The following is a 24,554-nucleotide window of genomic DNA, read 5'->3' on the forward strand; positions in this document are numbered from 1 at the left end:
GAATGTTGCCGCATGTTTGGCCTGTGCAAGAAGCTTGGCAACTCCTTCAGTTGATTTGGTAAATACCCGACTTCTCAGTTGTAGGTATTTTGTCTTTGGTATTTCCCAGGAGCTGTTTTAGTTTGGTGTTGTTGGTGTAGGAAATTTTTGTGTCAATCGTCTTGAAAATACTTTGGTGGTAACATTGGATGGTGATTAAGCTCACTAGGTATGCCCGCACCGGAGAAATAGTCCGTGGCCTCCAAGCAGGTTGACTAGTTGAACGCTGTAGATTGAATAGCTGACATGGACACTCCCTGCCATTAACAATTTCATGTTGGACATCTCAGGCTGGTTGGAGATCTGTCAGTTTTCCACCCTTCTCATACAACTCGGTTCCTATGACATGTTCATAGTGCACCAGAATCTCCAGATGATTTGTTCGTGGCTAGATTATGGCAAGGTATTGAAGACATGGCTATTCTTAATTTCCCACTGATTGTCTTATTTTGTGATCAACATTATTTTAATGCATGTTCTAGCATACACATGTGATGAAGATTCCTGAATTACTCGGTTCTGGCAATGTGAAATGCTTGTTAAGTTGAAATGGTTGGGTGAATTATTTTTGCTTTCATATAGGAAGAGGTATTATAAACACCAAATTTTCACTTGCCATATCTTTAGTCTATGGATCTAGGATAAATGATTTTTTTAATTGAAAATATGAAATGCATAAATTTGTAGCCAAGCGTAGTGGAGGGGCATTCCTGGAATAATTGCATGCCTGCTGCTTCAGTTTGTGTTCAGCACTCGTTCCACTGGTATCTTAGTGTTGTTAGTGAGTACGCATTTTGCCAAGCTTTTGTTCAAGCTTATCATTTGTGATTTTTTTTGTGAAAATTGAATAATATTTTTTGCATTGTATATAAAAACCCCCTGAAAAAAATCTGCAAGAAAACAATTGTAATAGAAAAAAATGGCAATAGAAATGAAAAATAAAATCATTAAAATAAGGAAAGCAGTGTGAGAGTGGCTGATCTACGTAGTAAGCACATCAACAATCAGTCAATATCAACAATTGAGGCCAATATAATAGCCGTCTCATCGTGGAATCTTATTGATCTGGCAAAACATCTAAGATTGCTGGCCTATATACTGAATAGAATAGTGGAACATCAGAATTCCATTCTGAAGCAGACAAAACAGTGCAAAAATTTGTCTAAAATGCAAAAATGTTTCAAGAATTCCAAGAAAGAAGAATTACTGAAAGAGTGAGAAGTATGCAAGTGCTAGATCACCAAGTATCGACATGAATGGCATCATTGTGAGAGAGAAATTATTTCACATTGCCACAAGTTGGGAATTGGAGATTGGATAGCATGCGATTGTTGGTAGGATAGGTTTAAAAATGAGCTCAATCTTGTATATAAATATGAGGAAAAAATGCCAAATGCTGATTTTTCAATATGTGTCAATTGAAATATTCTTTTTGTTCCCTGAATAAATTTTGGCCAATCAAAGAAAATCTTAGCAGAAATATAATTGGAAAAAATATGAGTAATAATGCCATGATTTTCATTTTGGTCTAAATATTTGTTGCAATGGGACAATCAAATCAGATGATGATGGATTCATTTCCTTTGCAGAAAAACTGCGCAGGAAGGATGAAGTAGTGATAGATGCGTTGGTGGAGAAGCACCTGTTAGTTGCCGACTTGCTCCATGTCCCCCACGAGGAGTTTGACTCCATTGCGGACATGGCGTCGGAGCCATCGCCAGACAAGGACATAAATGAACTGCTGCTCGCTGCTGTTCACCACGGTGAGTCTCCATCCCCCCCCCCACTCCCAATCTGCGCCCAACAAATGATTGGATTTTCTCCTTCAGTTGTGTGAGACCGATAAATATCTTGTTTGTGGCTTTGCCATCACACCAAAGGGTAATTTAAATGAATACAGAGCAACTTCTCTGAAATGAGCTGTAAAAGCCATGTAATAGACTCTTGGAAAGTCTCTTTTTATGGCTGCAAATATTTAGAAGCTGCTCTTATTGAATATTCATACAATTGTTGGTTTTATGAAAAGTGGTAATATTAGATATGGGGGGGGGTGGCGAAGAGCCAATGGGTCAAGTGGGCACTTTGGTTGGGGAAGGATGCTAAGGGAACGGGCGAAGGGTGGAGAGAAACCTTGGCATTTGCATTGGCTTACTCTTAGCGTCCCATTTACTTATTCTTCCAATGGATGGCGGACACTTGAAGTGCTCTACACATAGTGTCACAAGTAGGGATCGGGATGCCTGTAAAAATTCTGCTACCACTGGCAGTCTTACATGGGTTCTCATTGGGGCTAGAAGTCAGTACACTAGCCTCCGCACCAATCCAAACCCCTTAAAGAAAGCCCATTTTTCATTAAGGAACAAAAAATAAACCTATAAGGGATTTTGTATTGATTTATAAGGCAACACAGGTTTTGATGAATAGATGACCCCATCGGAAAAAAAACATGACATGGTACATATTTGTACTGGAGAATTCCTAAAATTAGTTATGTTTCTGAATGATCAAGCTTTGGTTAGTCAGTTAACCAAGGGATCACAATCATTTTTGAGCACATTACATATATATATTCAGTATAATAGATATTAGGATGTGAATAAATTCATTAAGAATCAGTCAAGAGGATTTCTAAAAGGAGGAAGGCTAAGTTACAAAGCATATTCAATAAATAAGGGCTATTTGGTCATAAAAAATGCTATAAAAATTTTATTGACAGTTTTTGTTTCCCACTTACTTCACATTAACAGCATTCATTTCTGAGCACTTCTCTGAAGGCTGCACAAGCTTCTTCAGTCCCTCTGCGTCAAAGTTGGCTGCCTGTGAAATGAACCAGTTGACAACTGTGGTCTAGAGTCTCTCTCATTGTCCACCAAGCCACTGCTTACGGTGCTGGAAGAGGGAATAGTTGCTGGGTACAAACTCAGACTTATTGACAGCAGTCCAATAATGCTCGTCCACTCAACATTCTTTGCTCTCTGTGCTGCTCATTGAGCACTTAAGGAACCCGTCCTATTTCACACAATCTGTGATGTCCGAGTTTTCCTGCAATACTCCTGTAAATAGGTAGGTTGGTAGATAGATAGATACACACATAGATAGATAAGAGGTTTTTATTTGGGTGAAAAAGGTGGTGTGCACAAAAAGGGGATATTTGTCAGTTAGAGAGCACTAATCTTCTATCAGATCGCAGTTCTTGGTCCACTTGTTGAACAGTGATTTCATTGGTCTGGACACTGTGCCTCATCATCACGCACATTTGTGCTGCCACTTTTGAGATCTCGACACCATTGTCTGCCGTTGGGCCTTCACTCATTACTGGAGGCTGTAAGCATAAACTAGGCTGTGCTCCTAATGAATTAAGGCAGCTGATGATCCTTTTGGACTCGCAAGCAAACATCGAATGCAGCATGCACTTTGAAAGTGGTGGTAGACACGATATTCGCGGGCAGTGCTGTCTACATCCACCCGCAGGCAAAAGTCCACTGAATCGAAAGAATGACTGAAGTGGCTTTGTAAGCAATCAATAGATGGTGCTGCATGCATAAAACTCTGACTTGATACAATTCTGACCCACTAGTATTTAAATGAAAGAAAACTGCCCTTCCTTTTTGAATAGTCTCATAAATGTTAAAATAGGAGTCCATGAACTAGAGAAAGTAAAATATTTTACCTATTTTGGAAGTGTTCTGGACCAAAATGGTTGTCATAGTAGGGACTTAAGGTGAAGGATTGGGTTTGGCAAAGAAGCTTTCACGAGGAGGAGGGTATTGATGATGAGGGCATTTAGTAATGATGTCAAGAAAAGGCTCGTTGAAACCTAGATATGGAACATTGTTACGTATGGCATTACATACATAGCGCAAGGTCATTGAAGCAGGAGGATGGATGTAGTTTGGAGACTTCTGAAATGCGGGTGTGGAGAATAATGGAGAAAGTGGAATGGACGGAGAAGGAAACGAATGAAGAATTGCTGGGTGTGGTGAGGGAGGAGATGGAATTTAGGGAGAAATCATAAGGAGGCAGGAAAGGCAGATGCAGAGTGTTTTAATTAGTTGGCAGTGGGATGCTTGAGATGGTTTTAGTGGGGAGAATGTTCAGGAGGCATTGAAGGGTAAGGAAAAGGAATGGCTTTTCGGGTGGAATGAAGGGAAGGCAGAAGTATGCTGAATTGCAGAATAGTTAATTGCAGTGTTGGATCTCATAATGTCTCTTATTGGGTGAGCCTAAGAAATGCAGGGATGTACATGCATGTCCATCCAAAACTTACCTTGAGTAGTAGACTATCGGATGAAACCACACGGCTTGGGTGAAGCTGGGGATGCCCAAACGGGGCCTAGGGAATTGAACCCTGGTCCTCCAGTCAGTAGTCGAATGCACGACCCACAGACTCCCACATCACCCGAAATTGAAGGGAATGTGTACAAAAAATCTTGCTTAAGAATGAGAATAGATAGTGTTTTACTACGTAAAGTGTATGAAATTTTTCTTTTGGTGCTAAACCTTTGGGAATCGAAGCAAAAGACATTATTACAGTTAAACGAGTTTTGAATGAAGTAGTTTCAATTGTTGAACTTTGTCATGCTCTGCTGTCAGATAGCATCAACAAAATTTTATCTGTAAATGAATGGAAACTTTATTCAACAGATTCAGATGAGATGGAGTGGAAGTTTGTCGTTATGAGAAAAACAAATTTGCGCTTTTCCACAGATTTATTTGTAACATACTATGTGTTTCAGTTCATCAAACCATCTTAAGTTACAAGACTGAAGATGGTTAGATTTTTGAGATCTTGCACCTGAAGATGGTTCAATGAACTGAAATGCATACGTTACAAAATAATCCGTGGAGAAGTGCTCAAAATGTAGGCTGACTTTGCAATATCCGCTGAAAATCTTACTTTTTGCGACCATGGTTTCATTGCAATGCAACATCATGAGGTCCACCCCTTCCTTCTGCAAAACATTTATTGTTCACTCTGTGCATGTCTTTGCGGATTCAATGCTCGTCCAATCCATGAAGACGAAAGAAGTATGTTCCCATGACAAAACAATTAACATATTTTTAGGTTGTTTTGTATTCAGCTTAGGTTGTCTTCAGTTCAGGTCACTTTTCCCTGCATAAACCCATAAAATTCCACCACCAGTGGCCATCCTTTAGGCAGCGGCTGTGGATATCTGTGATAATTTGCAGTAATTTATGGTGAAAGTTATCCCTCAAGATATGAATGTTAATTTGAGGTATCACAGTGGAAAGAGTGGTTGCATTAATTATAGAGGTAGTTGTGTTATCGGGAAGAGTTTCAACGCAAATGAGTGATTAGCAGGTTGGGAGTGGTCATTGAATTGTAAATCTCTCCTGAATCCATTAGCTGACCAGCTCATGGTGGCCATCAACGAGACCCTGAGGGTGACGGAGGAGGAGGCGGTGAGTGCGAGGTCGGAGGTAGGCACCCTCCCGTCAGCATCGTGTGGTGGCGCTGCTGCTGCCGCCTTGGGAGGGGGCAACAGCACCGCAGTGCCTGCTGGCTGCTCTCCACGAATAGGGGGCCGGAGAACATTGGCACATCGAATGCCTGGAGTGCCTGTGCCGCCACTCCTCAATATATCCAATGCCCTCAACACGACCCTCTCTCTCTTGATGGTAAGCATTGTTAACATATTAAGATACGCACATGAGGGCTTTTCGAGGGCCTGTTGCCGGAGGGAGTATCTTATGCAGGGCCGGGACATTACCTCCTAAGTATGGTGCTCCCTTTTATTACCAACACTAGGGCTACATGACAATTTAATGTGTCATAGATTGCATCACTTGTGCAAATAAAGTTTTTTAATTTTTGTGCCTGTGCAAATTGATGTTTAATATGAGGACTGTTCAGAAAGTAACCTCTATTTTCATGCAGCATGAGAATTAGAGGGGTGGCTGAATGATCGCTGTTTAGACGTGCACAGTAGGTCAGTACGCCTTGAGCTGCAGCCGTCGAAAGGTCGCACTGTCTGTTGTTTGCCTACAGCAGCAAGTCAAAATGAACGCTACAATTGGAAATCCCACCTAATGTGAAGTTTGTTCAGTGATAAGGTTTTTACAGATAAAAAAAACTTCAAAACTGCTGACATTCATCATTGGGAAATTTGTGCCCTGTATGGACCAAACGTGATGGGAGACAAGGGTTGTGCATCAGTGCTTTCATTCATTTAAGAGTGAATATAAATGCCCATGATGATGACAGGGGTGACCACCCGTCTCTGGTGAACAATAAACTGCTCCTGAAAATTGACGAAAGGTTCATGAAAACCAGCGTTTCATGATATCTGAAATCTTTGGAAAGTTTTGTACTGGTTTTCATGACTGTGTTGCATGGAAACATGACTGAAAAGTTAGGCTACTACGTGCTTTGTGCTTGTCTTGACGAGATGGCATCATCGGTTGGCTGCGATCTCAGGCGGCACGGAATTTTAATGATCAAGGATTTTGAAAATAATTCAGATATCTGGCGAATGTTTGAATCTATTTGTTGAATACGTGTAAAATAGTAGAGATAAGTATTTTGAGGTGAAAATGAAAAATTTTCTGCCGCTCTTCCAGTGTGTTTGTTATAGCATAACAGATGTTACTTTCTGGACAGCCCTTGTAGTTCCAAATACAAGTTCACTTGGACATCATTCTGCACAAGTGCACATTTTTAATTAGATTTCTTTTTTTTCTGAGGCAAAAGGGATTTGGCATTCCTTCCAATAAAGAGAATGAGCCAGCAACAAAGATGGGTTTTCATGGTGGCTAAATTGTAAAGGGAGAAAACATAAATATGTAAGATGTTATGAATGGTAAACAAAATAAATCCTTTATTTGTGGAATGGTTCAAGTTCCATGGTAATAACTTGGTTCTTAAGTATTTAAATGAGGAAAATAAAGTGTTTCATGGAAATTTCAATTAGGATTAGAAAATATGGTTATCAGCATAGCCTGCATTATATACATTAATTGGGTGGTGCTTACCCATTCTTGGAAAAATATTCTCAATCTCTATTTTAATACTACTACCACAGTTTCTTGTTTTAAAAGACTGGAATCCATTTAATGGATACTGGCCAAAACATAAACAAATCCTTTTTTAATATGAGGTGGTCACATTCGAGATAGTCAAAATTATTGAAAGCAGAAAACAAAGATAAAAGCTTGGTTTTCTAGCCAATAATACATTTTGGTTTTGTATGTTAAATGTATAAGCAGAAACTGGTAGATAATTTAACTATGGGATGTTCATGCTTTTCCCTTAGTTTTGGGTTTAATGCAAAGAAGAATGTGATGTATTTTGCTTATGCCTGTTTCTTGTTTTATAATTATGTCCATTGGATGTCATCGGAAGATTGTTGGCATATTTGTGTACATAAAATGAGAAAGCCTCCTCATATAGGTGGTAAAATGTCTTAATACAATTACAGTAAACCCTTGCTAATGCAGAACCCGCAAATTTGGACTCCTATTTAATCGTGATGGAATCCAACTGTGGACTATGGGTGGTTTAATAAGGGGTAATTAGAAGGAGCAGTTTTGTACTTAATGTATGTTTAGTTTACAAGTTTCTCTGAATGTCATTGAAAATAATTGCGATGTGGTGTAATCCCATACTTGGATTATCGGAAATACATTTTAAAGAAAATGCACAAGCTTTACTAAGTGAATCCATGGTTCCTGGAGAAAAAATCAGTGAAGAATAGGCATTTGCACTTTGGTGTGCTAGTGCTGATTGTAGCCAAAAGTTTACGATGGGGCAATGCTGAGTTCCAAATGGTGTCTATGGATTATCATCGTAAAGGTAAAACAAAAATGGGAGGGCATTGCACACATCATTACTTGACCAGCTAAAGGCAGAAATTGCAAAAGAATGACCGCAATTGTAGAAGAAGAAAGTGCATTTCCATCAGGACAACGCACCTGCTCACACTTCAGTGATCACCATGGCTACCATTCACAAGTTTAGACTTTGAATTGGTTGACCACTAGCCATATTCACCAGTTCTGGCCCCCGGTGACTTCTTCCGGATTCCTAACCTTTAAGTTTTATTTAGAGGACGTAGATATTCATCGGATGAGGAAGTTATCTCATGCAGAATTGCCTATTTTGCAGAGAAAGAAATCAACTACCCATTGGAAGGGTTAAAAAACCTAGAGCATTGCTGGAAAAGTTAACTATGATGAAAAGCAAAAATAAATTTGAAAAAAATATCTTATTTTTTCATTAGGTGGGAAACTTTTCAGACTACCCTTGTACACTATTTACTTATTCCTCCCTCTGACTGCTTATCGGTATCCACACTGGGATCACCTCCAGATTGACTGGGTGTGCTCTCATTTGTGCTAATAATATTCAGTGGTAGGTGGTATTCTTTTGCTCATTCACTACACTTCTCACCAGTTTCCTAGGGACAAGTGGGAGTAAAGTGGAAGTGGCACATTTCTAATTAAAAGTAATTTCTCTTCTTGTTGAAACAGGATTCCTTAATCAGCTCAAGTTTCATAGTTCTTTCAGAAAATCATCAGTCTGCTTTGAAATGTCCTCTACTAGTTGGGTTTTTAGGGGATGCCTGACAATGTAGCCGCTGCCAAGGGGTCCAATCAGGAGTTGGCATGCCTTGCTTAAATTATCAATTATTTTATGACAATGACTCTAAAGGTAATTTCTGAAAGTCACTGATAATTTTTTGATTGTCTCTGCTAATTTATATCTTTTGTTGAATGGTATTCAATAGTTAACTCCGTTCGAAGATGGAGTGCTGTTGTTTCCAGCTGAGGGTGGTGGTCTTTGGTCCTTTAATTTTGTTTTGTGCTGCTCGCGAGTGAAGGGCGAGGGAATTGCTCATTTGTTGCTCTTGTTTTGGACAGAAACACGTGAAGGAGAGGGAGGAGGAGCGCGAGAGGCTGCGCAAGGAGCTTCAGCGTTCGAGGGAGCTGATTCATGCGAGGAACCAAAATGACCAGCGGATGCAGTGGCAGGACCCCCAGTCGGGAGCCCGGGACGAGGAAGCCAAGGCAACTGGGGAAGAGGACTGTGATGAGTCAGGTGCGACCTCGCCTGCTCTCGTTGCCCACTCCCGCTTGACCCTACTTTTCTCAAAGCAATAGTCAAGGACTTTTGAAAGCTGTCTCCATGTGCGAGGCAGAGAGTTGTAAATTTACTTGTAGCCTTGTAGGAACAGAAGTGATGGTGTCAAACTAGGATTCATGGCTCATCAATTTAAAGGCTTGAAAAATGATACTAAATATGAGCAACATTTGTTGCTGCAAGTTAAACCCTTCTGTTCGTCATTTTAAAAACTCATTTGCATTTTGCGGGCTGGTAATAAGGTCTATATTAAAGGTTATATGTAATTATAATTTTAGGGATCATTGAATTTTTTTTTGACTCAAAGTACTGGTAAGAATGAAGGACAAATATTTTCAAATTTTCGAGCAACAGATGAACTAAATGCAATATTCGTAACTTGCGGAATACTTTTCAAGTGGTTAGGATTAGCACATTAGTGAAGCATTGTGCAAATATATATTTTAAATTGGCAGTGGGGAAATGCTTCCAAAACAATTTGTTCTCACTTGAACTTTTCTCTCAGTCTCTTCATTAAACAGCCAGCAAACTAAGCTGTTGATTCTTGTCTTAAGATGCTTGTCCCTCAATTTTGAAGTTTGATTGGTGCTTTTGTTGATCAGCTTGTGAATGTACCCCCCATTTCCTGACAACACGAATCTAATAGTTTGAATGAATCTTTGAAGGCAGCATTTGGGCTTATGGCATCTACCTTGAGGACATTGTCTGGACCTTCTTCTGGGCCTATGGCTTAGGGAGGCTGATGCAATTTTTAAGTGGTATACATTCTATATAGTCTCATTAATGGGGAATTCATGGGGAGGATTTATTTTGATGCCCCCACATTGAAAGCTCTAGGTCTTGCTTTAATTAAGCATATGTTCAATGATACGTACTTTTGAAATAGCTTCAGCATTTGTTGTTAAATGCACCAGAATAAATATTTTGATTGTTTTTGGGCAAGGGCTTATGCTGAGAATGATGGTAATAATGCAGGAGGTCTCTTGGAGATGTCCTCTCCCTTGGTCTATCTTTTGCAATGAATAATTCACAGACATTTGAGTTGGCTTCAGCTCAGGAGACCTTCTGACCCGAAGAAGCTGCCTCAATGTTTGTGAAACTGTTGTTGCAACAGAGATACTAGTATGGAGGGAAGTAATGAGGTTCCCGGTGTTCTAATGGGAGCATTCACCATTGCTCTAATTGAGCTTTTTTGCAGATTTATCTGACCCATTTGCATATAATTTGAGAGGTAAGATCTGATCCACAATAAAGCAATGCCATCAATACTAATACTCATTAATTCGGAGTAGAGTATGTTGTGATCTATATGGTCAAATGCATGGTTTGTATAAAAGGCATTGGGAACATTTTTAGAGAAATAGATTTATTTCAGATATTGCTGCATATCCTCGGAACCCTTCAGAGTATATCCCTTGAGCATCGATACACTTTTTCCAGCAGTTTTTCCCCCGACTCTAAGGCTCCCTGGTAGGCAGAACAGAAGGGTATACGTGCAAGCTTCTTTAATGGCTCTTAGGGTCCCATGGTGGTGTCCTTCAAGGGAGGATTCCAATTTTGGGAATAGGAAGCAGTCTGCTGGAGCCAAGTCGGGACTGTAAGGTGGGTTGGGGAATTGTCATGATGCAGTTGCGGAAGGTCTTTGCTGGTAGACACCCAACTCTGCTCGGGGTCATCCGTCCAAAGACTCTCGCGACAAGTTCAGTACAGATCTTTCGTATAGCCAAAGTTACATTGATCATGGTGTTCACTGTCATCTTATCAATGTCCATACAATCTGCGATCATGCGCACACCAAACTGACAGTCTGAATTCAGCATTTCATGCACACTTTAGGACAAAAATTTGTTGCTGATGCTTTTTATACAAACCTTGTATAGATACACACATGGGCACAATATATATAATCTGATCTGAATGTTATTACCGCAGATGGTCAGTCCTACTTATATATATATGTATATGTATGTATGTATGTATGTATGTATGTATATATACATATACATATATATATATATATATATATATATATATATATATATATATATATATATATGTATATATATGTATAATCCAGCGTCAAATAAGTGAAGGATTCAACTCCATGGTTTAACATTCAACACTGATCTGAATGTTATTACTGCGGATGGTCAGTCCTACTTATACATACATACATATATATATATATATATATATATATATATATATATATATATATATATATATATATACATACATATATACACATATATATATATGTATATTTATATATATATGTATATTTATATATATATGTATATATGTATATGTGTATATATATGTATATATATATATATATATAAATATATATATATGTATGTATGTATATATGTATAAGTAGGACTGACCATCCGCAGTAATAACATTCAGATCAGTGTTGAATGTTAAACCATGGAGTTGAATCCTTCACTTATTTGACGCTGGATTTTTTCGAAACATGGTTTTCATGAGAATATATGTCTTCTGTCATGGCAACTGGTTGTTTATAATGATCCTGATGATGGTAACTTGATGGTGACCAAAATACAGGATGGTTAATGTTTCAACATCCAGTATTTGCAAGCATGTGCACATAACTTATTTTTCTGGTCCCTGATTTAATTTTCAACCTCTGATTTTAGTCATGTAGTCATAATTTAGGCCAGAACATATGCAGTTACTTATACTTCAAATGTGCACTGCTTGATATAGTACCACATTGTCACAAAGTCAGGGTTCGTAAAGCCTTAGTGATTGTAAGTACTGAGTGAGGTGTGTCCTGGCTAACTCTTTTCTCACAAATAAGGGAGCTTTGATTAATTGGATGTAGCATGATGAATGTGATGTATCCAACAGCCTTTATGTTTGTGTATTTGCGTGTTGGGCTGTGTGTGCCCATTGCCTGCTGGAGTCGCCTTGCCGTTGAGCAATGGCCATCACCACGCATGTGCGGGCAAGGGAGGAGTGAGCAAACGAGGTTTTGTCGGCAGGTGTGGTGCGGGGCTTGGATTTGGGGGCAGATGTGGTGGTGGCGGCAGCGTCAGGAGAGGGAGGTGGTCCTGACGATCCTTCCTCCCCTCCCACCAATGCTTACCTTGCCTCCGACAGCGACGACGTGGAAGCCAGTGCGAGGACAGCCAGGGGCAAGTCGGGCGAGGAGGTGGCCGATGACCCCAGTGGCGACGTGAGTACCCACGAGAGAGGGAGAGGTGGATGCTCTAAAGCAGGGTCGCTGCAGAACTGGGAAACTAAGATATGAAGTTGGGGGTCTTTAAATGGTCGTGGAAATCCTGGAAGTCGTTCGTTTCAAAGTAATCTGGAAATATTTTAAGCTGCCAGCTCTTTGTTGTCATCTCTGAATCTTAATGAGGAAATATTATAGCTGATGTTATCATTCCTTTAACTTGATTTTTCCTCCAAAACTCCACTGTTGTCATGAAGACACGGGAAAATGCAAAGGATATGGGGAGGAGGAGGGTGGTTTGCTTTATGGGAAACATGTCTTGTCACTCCTAATTTTGTAATTTTGATTTGTGATCAAGAACTCCTCCAGACCTGGAAAATTGTGAAAGTAAGCAATGTGAAACTCCAGATTGTGCAGCCACTCTGAAAAAAGATCCCCCTGCATCACCTCTTGGCCTGTGTGCGAAGGAGTCATGCCAACTCCTGAAATAAATCTTCTCATTGTAATTGTCTGACCCTTCTCTTTTGTCTTGTTTGCGTGCAAATGGCAGCCTCCCTGACCGAAGGCTTCCCCCTCTCATAATACATTAAGCAGTGTCTCTGTTCTTTAAATGAAGTATAGACCAGAGGTGGCTCGGGACAGGATGTGTTATTAATGTAAGTCCAGCAGTGCATTGGCATGATTGTCTTGTGTGTTTTGTGTTTTCTTATGATCTTCTTTCTCGTGTGTTCATGATTGCTCTGCTGTATCTTTCTTTTTCTTTTATTTGTAAATAGTTTGTTTTTGCTTGAATGCGTAGCTGCTTACGTGTGATCGATCTCAAGGAATTTGGTGATTACTTGTGTGTTACTTTGGAGAAGAATTTCTTCCACATTTATTTGGAACTTGTTACATTGCAGAAAACATGGACATCCCCTTCCTGAAACCGTGTTGGGTAAGAGAAAGTATTGAACCCTCAAGATACAAGGCTTGTTCCACAAAAGATGAGACACTTTGAATAAATACGTGATTCTATTAGTTACCCTAAAATCAAGCTTATCACCTTCAAAATTGGCTCCCCTTGGCTGCCAACACTCAATGCTTCCAGCATTTTTTCCAGCTTTCAAATGCTACCTGGAAAGCTTCTTTCGGGATAGCCTTAATTCTGCCTAACGATTTTGATAACGTACAAGCCATATCTTCAATAGTTTCAAATCTGCATCCTTTCAAGATGGATTTCAACTGTGGAAATAGGGAAAAGTCCACTGAGGCACGATCTGGAGAGTATAATGGCTGGGGGATGACTGGGGTGCTGTTTTTGGCCTAAAACTGGGTAGCATTCAATCATTGTGTTCACCGGTGCATTGTCGTGATGAAAGCACCAAGACTTGTTATTCCACATTTAGGGTCTCTTTGGCAACATGGTGCATCTTAACCTCTCATAACCTCTATGGTAGTGCTGCCCATTGTGAACAATCCCTTCCCAATCGAAGAAAACTATCACCACCACCTTCATGTTCGATCGTGACATTCTAGCTTCGATCCATGTTTCGTCCACATCTATGTGTCGATTCAGAAACTCTTCAGAATAGCAAAGAAAAGTGCCAAACCAGCCTCCAAAGCGACCATACAATTGCGTTTATTCTCCACTGAGCTGACTTGCCGAGATTTTTCGCACAGCTAATTTTTTGTGCAAAATTGAAAGCACTGTACCATGTGATATGCCTGAGGCATCGACTGTTTCGCAAACTTAAATTCATTGATCACTCAAAACCATTCCATGGATTTTGCCAATCATCTTGGAGGAAGTCATTTCCACTGGATGTCCTGAAGAATGTTCATCATTTGCAAATGTACGGCCATGTTTAAACTCATTTACCCAATTGTACGAGGGTGGTCCCATGAGTACCCGGTCTGACTTAAGAGGTGGCCGTAATTGTTTCAAAAATACCGCTGTATTAGAAAGTGTGCATTCTATTGAGTATGTGTTTCAAGTCTGAAGATGCCAAATTGTTTGGTATTTGTTTGGCAGCCATCACTGCTGTTCACTGACTGCATGTGCGTGCAATGTCAACCACGCTAAACGCCCTCGTTCTTGCCTTTCAGTGATTTCACTTTTCATTTCCACTGTTCTCTCTAATCTTTTATGGGTGCCTCCTCCTGCAGTCTTTTCTTCAGGGACATTTAAAAAAATATGATTACAATATTATTAAACTTAACAGAAAAAGCACAAATAATAGGTGTGTACACAAGTTGGAAAATGTGTGATCACTAGCGACACTCATATGCTGGTGAAATGAGTGCCAAATGCAAACTGCAGGTGTACAATTATTCTGGGAATCGCCCTCTTCTCTTCCCTCGTTATGGTACGAGTCACTCGTTCGTTAAAGGAGGAGTCACTTTGAGGGCCAATGATGTTTGCCCACAATGCAAATTGTGCTCCCTATGCGAGGTGCTTGTGAAGCAGAGTTCTATTGCTCGTGGGCCTGAAATGCACCAATATCCAGGCAACCAAAATGGACTGATACCAACAGTCAACATTTGCTCAAAATTGTAGGGATAATGATGCGAGGGTCATCCCAAAAGTACCAGACCCAATAAAGAAAACACACAAATTTTGAAAAACAAAGTATTTATTTTTCAACATAATCTCCTTTCAGCTCTGTACACTTTTCCCAGCGATGTTGAATAAGTTAGATACCCTTTTTATAATAGGAACTGTCTTGCTCCTCAACCATTAACATGCCGACAACACCGACAACAACATGCCATTAACTGCCGACATCACCTCTTCACGGTTGGAAAATCTTTGACAACAGAGCCATTATTTTCAAGTTTGTGAACAGAAAATAATCCGAGGGAACTAAATCTGGCAAATAGGGTGCATGTAGTAGCAATTCAAACTTAAATGCATGAATTTTGGCCGTTGCACTGACGGATTTGTGAGCTGATGAATTCTGTTGATGAAACAGCACTTTCTTCTCAGCCAATTGCGGCTGCTTTTGCTTGATTTCCTTGCTCAAGCATTGCAATGAGTTTGCATATTACTCGCCATTGATAGTTATTTCCTTTTTCAGGATAGTCAATGAAAATTATCCCATGCGTATCCCAGAAAACCAACGCCATGATCTTGCCTGCAGATGAAACAGTCTTCGCCTTCTTTAAAGCCGGTTCTCCCTTTTGAATCCATTGTTATGATTGTTCTTTTGTCTCGAGTGTGAAGTAATGGATCCATGGTTATGAAAGTGCGTGATATTTCTGCTTTGTTGCTGTGAACTTTGCTAGTAAGCCCTCAATTGAAACATCTTCAGGACACTGGTTTTGCTCGATTGTGAGCAAATGCGGCACCCACCTCGCACACAGCTTTCTCACGTCCAATATTTCAGATAGCGTGCAATGTACTGCACTTCTTGAAGTGGCAATGACAATGTCTGCTGGCTCGTGCACTTTCAGTCAATGATCATCCAGTATCACTTTGTGGATTTTCTTCACTGCTCATAGAGTTGTCACCTTATTTGGTCGACCTATGCGATGCTTGTTTTGACAGTTCGTATGGCCTCGTTTAAACTCCGCTACGGAATATTTTACTGTTGTAAACGAAGGAGCAGACTCACCCAGAGTAGAATACAGTTCAGCTTTTATATTGGTTGGGTGGGGGCCTTTCAAATAAAAGTATTGTGTGACAGAACAATGACCAATTTTCACAAATTCACTGAAAACGTGCACTATTGATGGCTGCCAAACAAATACTAAACAATGTAGCGTTTTCAAACTTGAAACTTATGCTTCATAGATTGCATACTTTCTAATGCAGTCATGTTTTTCGAACAACTACCACCATCTCTAGGTCAGGCCGGGTACTTATGGGTCTTCCCATGTTGACCCCCAATCGCCCAACGACAGTAAAATTCATCAGCAATTAGTCACTAAAGTTTTCTCTCAGCCACTGATATGGTTAAACAAGGGAAAGCATTCTACCAATGTGAGGAAATTCACAAGTCCCATCCTCCAAAGAAAAGGGAATATGTTTTGTTAATACTCAGGGCATAATATTTAAAAGGCATAATACTGGGGGCCATGTAACAGTGTGGACAGTTCCGTGATTACTTGGGGAGGAAATTCATGAAAAGTATCTGCAGCTGCCCAGGAAACTTATGGGTCAATTTTTTTGCATGTTTTGTGAGTGTTCCCTGAACATTCTCCATGACTTGGAACTATTTAAAGGTGTGCGATGTGTTTGGATGTGAGTGCCGAATGATGAATGTAGCACTCCCAGTACGCTTGCATGCCATCTGGGTGTATAGTGCAGCTAAATTAGACTCTCATCTTTCAGTCGACGCATGTGGCTGTAGATCTGACTGTGAATCTAGGCAAGAACAAAGAATCTTTCCTAATGCTTTGAATAAGCTTGAAAATTTGGAGAAATCAGTTGAAATGGAAGATTTCTAAACGAATGTGTTCCTTAAAAAATGCATGATAGATGTGGTTATCCCACAATGCTGGTGACCGGATAGTTTCATAAAAATTAATCAAATCATTGTGAGGGACAAAACATTTGATGAGGAATATGAGGTACGCTCAAAAAGTTCCCGAACTTTATTAATTACAGAAAATACTTTAGTAGCCATTAATTCTTTAGGGTCCTCTTCAAAGCAGTTCCCTCCCCAAATATACACTTATCCCTGTGATGTTTCCACTTTTTGAAACAGTACTGGGACGCTTCTTCCGAAATACTCACAGGAGCTGCTCCTTCAAACTGTTCTCAATCTCTGGAATAGTGGCTAATCTGTTTCGGGGTTTTGAGATTTGGGAATAGGAACTTATAACATTGGGCCATTTGTGGTGAGTAGGGTGGGTGGGGAAGCACAGTGGTTTTGTTTTTGGCGAAAAACTCATGAGTTCCGAGAGATGAATGAGCTGGAACATGGTCGTGGTGATAAAACCACCCATTACTCATCAGAGAAGTTCAGGCTGATCTTGCATGATTCTCTCTTTCTCTCGGGCGTTTAATAACCCCCCGGGTGGTCTTCCAACGTTGACTGTCTAGCCTTTAGGTATTCATGGCGCTCAACCCCCTTTTCATTGAAGAAACAGTCGACATCACCTCGACATTCAAATGAACTTATTCTTTTCCTGGGGCAGGGAGATGTTTCACCAATGCGTATTAGAGATTGCACTCTTGTTTCACTGTCATATCCATAAACCCGTGACTCATCACCTTTCATGCCCCAGGGCAAGAACGTTTCATCCTTCTCAGCTCGATGAAGCAGTTCCTGACACACTTCAACACGATGTTGTTTCTGGCCATCGGGTGAGGCACGGATTTGGTGTCAACTTGATACAGTCTCAGTTTTTCAGTCAAGTGTTCATAGCACGAACCAGTCGAGGTGCTACACCGCTCTGCAAGTCCCTTGAAATGTCTATTTGTATGAACAAGATTGTTTGCTTTCTCAATGTGGGGGGTCATCAGTCGAAAATGATGGTCTTCTGGAATGCATGTCGTCTTCCACTGACTGCCGCCCCTTTTTGGATTGGACAAACCACTCGTAATGGGCGGTTTGTTTCATAGCATCCTCTTCATAAGCCTACTAAAACAACTCGGTGATTTGCACAATTTCACGCTGAATTTCACCGAAAAATGCTGCTCCTTTGAAGAGCTCATTTCCACAGATCAAACTTTTTGCCGCACTCCCTCGCATAAACGGCCGTAACTAATCAACAAAGTGGTTGAAAGAGGTTATTCAGGAAGTTTCCATGGAAACATTGCTTCCAAGAGGAACAAAATATAACCAAATAGAGGCGTGCTATTCAAAAGGTTCAGGAACTTTTTGTGCTGACCTCATATATATATATTTAAGACCATAATCTTACTAGTCGCCAGCATCCGCAAGCATTAGACTAAATCAAACAATGACGGTGTGTAATTGTTGCTCTAGAAATTTGAAATGGCTGAATCTGAATGGTTAATAGACAAAACCCGTCAATGTAATTAGGTCATCCGAGTTACCATTGCTGGAGTTAAATATTTGGAGGCTAAACCCAGTGACTATGTCATATTGGCTGCATGAAAATCCTTAAGTATCCAAAATCTTCCATGTGTATTCTTGTTGGCCAGGTTAACCTTCTGTTCATAATCAACTCAATTTCCTTAAAAATAGTAAAGCCGATGAGTGTTTGGTTGAGTTCATCATTGAGCAGTATCGTGTGTCAATTTTGTAGCGAGTATGTAGTTACTATTTTTGCTTGAATTCTTCTGGTTGAAATGAATGATGTATACATCTCTACCACTCGCCTTGCCAAGCACTTCACCTAAAGGGCAATCTTAATTGCCCTTGAATCAAAAGACCAACGTCATGTTTTTCTCGAGCAGTTTCATGTAATATATTAAAAATTGAATGCATTTGTGTATAGGGGGAATTATTCTGATCAAAGGAAGATGGTGACCTGATGATGATACCATGTATTGAAACCCGGATCATAACATTGAAATCTTAAGTGGAATTAACAAAGCTGTATTTTTCATTCCATAAAGGCAAATGAATTTGAAAGGAATCTAGATTTCCACACTCATGCCAATGCATCTTATGTTTTTAAATTTTAAACCCCCCCCATTTTTTTCAAACGGAGTTTGTACTGAAGCCTCAAGTGAATCAATTCTCCTCCACGTCGACCAAAGCAGAAGTGAAAGCCTTTAGCAGAGGCATCGCTTTCATGAGGAGGTAATGGATGTTGTGGTGAACGTGTGTGAAATGCATATTTCTGGTTTCAGGTGTATGTTGATGCCCTCTCGTCGTATAGCGAGGGTGACGTGAAGGAGGAGAAGCCGACCACTCCCGCCAATGACGATGAGGCAATGGAACGGGACTCCCTTGAGGAGGGAGGGGAAATGGAGCTTCCTCCCAAGGAGGGCCCATCGCCGGGTGACTGCTGATAGAGTTCTCACCTCACCCCGAGGGGAGCAGACCTCGTGGCCTTGGCTTCTTCTTTCAAGTGGCCTCTGTGAATATGGATACATGTATGTGTCTGTAAACATATGTGTTTGTATTTATTGCAATTAGGAGTGGTTTCCCCAATGGATTAGGGCAGAGAGAGAGAGAGGGGATTGAGAATCTTGTTGCTATCCCCGAGGACACAGATGCAGAATCAGGGACGCAAGTGGATCAAGAGTTCATTTGAGGTAGCTGAAGCAAGCATCGTCATTTGTGTTCAGTGCCCTAGAGGCTGGAAATCCTTGTTGTTGACGTTTTTCACTTGTCATTTTGATTAAATTTTCCAAATACCAGCTCCGTAATTGCAGGTTCAGTGTTTGCTTAAGACAAGGTGTGGACTGAATTGGTGGTTTGGTAGTTGATGGAAGTGGATGTGGCCCTGTGAGCTGATCGTCCCTGAATACTCCATGTGATCTGTGGACTCGAGGAGTTCTGTTGCATATCTATGCTTGAGAGTGTGAGTGTGTGTGTGTGTGTCTGTTGTATCGGTAAGGAGGGCGGGGCATGTGTGCCATGCACATGTTTGCAGTTTGTGAAGAGGTGAGAGGCCATGTGACATCAGTCCTCTTGAATGCTTGGGTGCCGTGGCGGTGGCTGCCGGAGGGCCCTCGACTGAAGCCGTTCCTCCCCTCCGCCCTTGGATGCCGCTTGCGTCCCTTCAGATGATGACTGCTGTTTGATGGATGGGGGTGTCACATTGAGAGGAGGGATGCACCACCTACCAATTGCATTGTTGGACAGCGTACCGGAGGCAGGCAGAGAGGAGATGCCTCCTCCCTTTCACGTTTCCTCGCGAACTCTCGAGAGACCCAAAATACAGTCCGCAACTATTTTCAGATAAATGGAATGAATCTGTACATGCCTTTAGATAGTGCCTGCGATTTATGAGGGGCCTCCCCGTGATGTTGCACTTAGTCAAAATTTTGCATTTGATTGATTATTCGATTGTTGACTGATGAGAGAGGCATTTGTAATTGAAAACGGACATAGTTCTGAGCTGCGTAACTTAATTGGCCGTTGAAAGTCTTCTAGTTTAGTTGAGAGGGGGAGGTTGATCCTCATCTCAGTCTTTGTTCAGCGATGATGGTACTTCATCTCACCACTCTTCCCCTCCCGTGCTGCCGCCCCCCTCCCCTCCCTCTCCAAAATGCTCTGCGAGTGCTTTGTTGTCTTCATCCCAAAAAAAGTTACAGTGAGTCATTGCATATTTAAATTATGAATAGTTCATATTGGGATTCGACCTGGACCAATGAGTGTGATCTGCTATATTTTTTTAATGTTTGAGAAGCAGCAGCAGGTCTTCCTTACGAATGAAAACAGAGAGAGAGAGAGACGGATATGAAAGTGCTGGAAATTTTTTCACAGGAACTTGTTCCTTCTATAATTCCTTAAAAAAATATTTGGTTCCTTAATTTTTTTAATGCTCAGCATTCCATATTTTGTGGCCATTAAAAAATCAAGTGAATTCAAGCATGAGAATGGTGGTTCAAACATCCTTTGGAGAAAATGGAAATGTTTATAGTAAACAGTTTAGACGCATGGTTACATTGGCTGTCGATGTCATTGTGTATGTAATTGATGGAGTGATGACATTTGCTGTATTACACTGATATGTCCAAATTTATTTCATGTAATAATTTATGTTTTGTATTTCCGTGAGAAATCCAGTGTGAAGTCGTTGGCTTGCAAAATTTATTCTTGGATTTAATTCTGCCTCGCTCAAGTTGTAAAGATTACAAGTCTTCAGAAACCCTCTTTTAAGCATGTATCTGGTTCTTTTCGTTTTGCGTTTCAAAGAACTGAAATGTCAATATTGATAAGGGACTGATCTTAACTTTTTCCTCCTATAAATTTCCAACCACAAATATCTTATTTGCTGAAGCAGTTTGTTTTTATCTGATTGAGGTATGAAACAAAAAACATTCGTAATTGTACTATACATTCTAGTGAAAAAATGTATATAGTCAAAATGCGTATAAATGTATTGATATACCCTGTGTACATGATCTTTTATTTTAATGGTGATTCTTGGGGATGAGTTCTTTCATCAGCTTCCAACAATGGCATCGGGATGTGTTCTCAACCACTTGGTGATCGCTTTCACGGGGCGGTCATGTTTGGGCAAAATGGAGTTTAAGTTCTCAGTCCGTGTGGGCATGAGGGTGCCCACCATGCTGGCAGACAAAGAGGACTCTTCACTCAAAAGCGAGTGTTTGAAACTATTGCTTTCAGTCAGTATGTATTTGTATACGGCATATCCCATGCTTCACCACGGCTTGGGATGAGTGCACAAGCCTTTATTACTTGTGCTAATGAAGCATTCATATGAGGAAAAAAGCAGCTGAAAATGTGATCTATGCATAACAATAATTGTTTGGGCACAATAATCTTTAGAAATAATAACTAACTTGGAAAAGAAGAAGACATAGGTCCATCTATTTGTTCTTTGGCTTGAATTAACTTAACGCCAAATGGAAAGGCAGGCTTGAGAAATAATGCTCCTGGAAGTTGAAAGAAAGCAAGAGGCAGGCCAAATATGGTATGTGCATAAACAATTACATGGCGTAGAAATGCACGCCACTGACACACAATACAGAGACCATGTGCAAATTTCCAAATACTTGCTCGTGGAGACTTAAGTGCAAGTGTGGTTATGGTTGTTGAGGAGGCATTCCATTTACGACCAAGGTGCGCCACAAGCGCTGACAGTCACGCTATTTAACCATTTACTGAACATTTGCTTTTCATTACTGAACACAGCAATCTTAGACCTATAATGCAGATGAAATTGGTGAGTCTGAAGAGTTTGACAGGAAATACATGAGCTTCACTAAGTGAGTCCATGGTACCTGGATGTAAAATTGGTTGTTAAAGGGTGTTTGCACTCCTGTGTGCCAGTACTGATCATGGCCAAAAGTCGAGGAGTGTTGCCATGGGGCAATATGGACGATGCTGGGCACTGTAGAGAAGACTGAATGACCTCTCTTTCCATAAGAAGAATTCAGCAAATGTATGGTTTATCACTGGTGTCATTATGGCCTGGTAATATAATTATTTCTTTCCCTCAGTTATGGTATACTGAATCAATGCTCTGGGAAATCAGTTGATATTGTTATTTACTTGAATACATACTCTCTTGTAGCATGGACAAAGTCGAAAGATAGAAATTTTTATTTGGCTGGCAATCATGGTGTGTGTTAAACCCAAAATATGAGGTGTATTACTCATAGAAGTAGTCTGCTGGATCAGGATAGGCTCTTGATGGACTCTGGCACCACAAGCTACCGTACCCCAAGCCCTAACTGGCATGGCAAAACTTTCATTGAAGCCCATACCACAATGGCTCATATAATAATAAACGTAGAATGGTGAAACATGCATAGACAAGGTAAGATTAATATTCCAAATATCAAAAAGGGGTTCACAAGATTCCCGCCTTGATGCACTCTTGCCAGGAGTCGTATAACCTTTTCCTCTAATATTTCTAAACCTTTTTGAGAGTCAAGGATGATCCCCAGAAGATGATACCATTTATTTATTTATTATTATTTCATCTCATTATTTTACAGTGGTAAAATAAAGGATATGCCAAATAAAAAACAAAAAATGTATGCATACGTTTTGAGAAATGGTTATAATAAAAAATTAATGGTTTCAACTTGTCATACCTCAAACTTTTTCAAATAAGATATCAGTCTTTCATTCATTAAATGTTCAACACTTTTTGAGGAATTAGACTGCAGCCTTATTGGCCAATAATTCCCAGCATGCTTCCTTTTTAAACAGGCTTAATTTTAGATATTTAAGCAGATCTGGGGACTCCCTTTTGGAAAGATTCGCTCATTATATGCAAAAAGGGTCTGCAAATTACACTTCTACATTTTTTAGTAACCATGAACGGAATATCGTCAATTCCAGTAGTTTGCTTATTTTTGAGATTATATGCAACGTTCAGTAATTCCTTTTCTGTGACTGGGATAATAGAAATGGATACTTGATCTATACATTGGAAATGAGCGTTATTTCTAAGCATTGGGCCTCTTTCAACATTTGGGGTCTGTTTATGAAGTAATTACACTTATTTATGAAGTTGGCTAAATATTGGAAATTTGGTCACCATTTTTATTTTTTATTATTAAATTTTCTATACTTTTCGCAGCTTTTCTTTTAGTTTCCCAGTTTACAATATCCCACATAGCTCTGTGTTATTATTGGCATTTGCAAAGAAATGGTCATACTAGCTTTTTAGGAATTTGTGAGAAGGGTACAGTAGTGGACTCACTCTTGGCCTCCTTGTGCTCAACATCAAGGATGGATGTGGCCCCTCAGTCTCTCCACCTTGCCCAACTCTCTGGAGTTCTTGGCCAGCTGCTTCAACTTCATTTGTTACCCAAAATGTTCTACCAGTCTTTTTTGGGACATGGCTCTCAAATGCAAGTTTAATATTGTCAAGCGAGTATTGATACTTTTTGTCCATGCATGCTAAGTTATACAAATCAACCCAAGACTTGTTTCATAAGATATGACAGAAATTTTAAATTTTTTTCTTCTGTGTTAAATCTTTAATAAACCTTTGGGGTTGCCATTGCATCAAAGTGATCCGATCGATTTAGATCCATTACAGAAACATCATCTCTTCCAGCCAATTTTTCTTAGCAATTATGTCATCAATGTTGATAGCCATGTAGGCATTAATGTCTTTCAAAGACATTAAACCAAAATAATGCTAATAGGTGGCTCAATTTGAGGAAAAGTTGTCTTTGAATTAGCATATCAATATTCAGATCGCCACATATCATGCAGTGTTTACACTGATGATCAGCTCATCTAAATTTGTACTTGGGGGGGGTCTTTACAAACAGATAAAGGAAGTTTTCCCCATTATTTTCAAGACAGAATTTCTTCCTCTCTTCACCAATGTTCACTAATGTGCACATAACAGATATATCTGTGCATCTTTCAAGTCTTCAATGTTCCAAGTCTAATACTTTCGTTGAGTATAGAAATGAAATGATTACATTTAAAATGAAGGCTCCATGGAATTATGTGATTCACAGTTGGATTAGCATTCGAACTGGGATCATTTTTGTTGGGAATGTTCACCGTGGTGTTTTTGGGAGGAAGGGTTGTACATTCTGCCTGTGAGAAAGCTTTTGGTTTGATAGATCCAGACCACCATACGCAAGTAAGATGAGTGAACAACTTCAAAGTATAATATTTTTACACTGAGTTGTCCAAAACTTGC

General features: G+C 40.0%; 1 protein-coding gene across 5 annotated transcripts in view; it reads left to right on the forward strand.

Annotated features, from left to right (window-relative positions):
• Nucleotides 1-19,574, forward strand: part of RhoGEF2 (Rho guanine nucleotide exchange factor 2) — a 394,018-nt gene extending 374,444 nt beyond the window's left edge. For 3 of the 5 annotated variants that reach the window (XM_071593430.1, XM_071593432.1, XM_071593431.1), the window contains 5 exons: nt 1,629-1,802; nt 5,408-5,679; nt 8,920-9,097; nt 12,148-12,341; nt 19,090-19,574. In XM_071593430.1, coding sequence (XP_071449531.1) covers nt 1,629-1,802; nt 5,408-5,679; nt 8,920-9,097; nt 12,148-12,341; nt 19,090-19,251 — 980 coding nt within the window. In that variant the 3' untranslated portion in view covers nt 19,252-19,574. Of the gene's footprint in view, nt 1-1,628; nt 1,803-5,407; nt 5,680-8,919; nt 9,098-12,147; nt 12,342-12,891; nt 12,998-19,089 lie in introns of all 5 variants that reach the window. The other 2 variants (XR_011702249.1, XM_071593433.1) reach the window with 2 other exon arrangements.
• Nucleotides 19,575-24,554: the final 4,980 nt, after the last annotated feature.

Source organism: Hetaerina americana, unplaced genomic scaffold (assembly GCF_022747635.1).
Source record: "Hetaerina americana unplaced genomic scaffold, ioHetAmer1.1.p SCAF_6, whole genome shotgun sequence".
Lineage (NCBI taxonomy): Eukaryota > Metazoa > Arthropoda > Insecta > Odonata > Calopterygidae > Hetaerina > Hetaerina americana.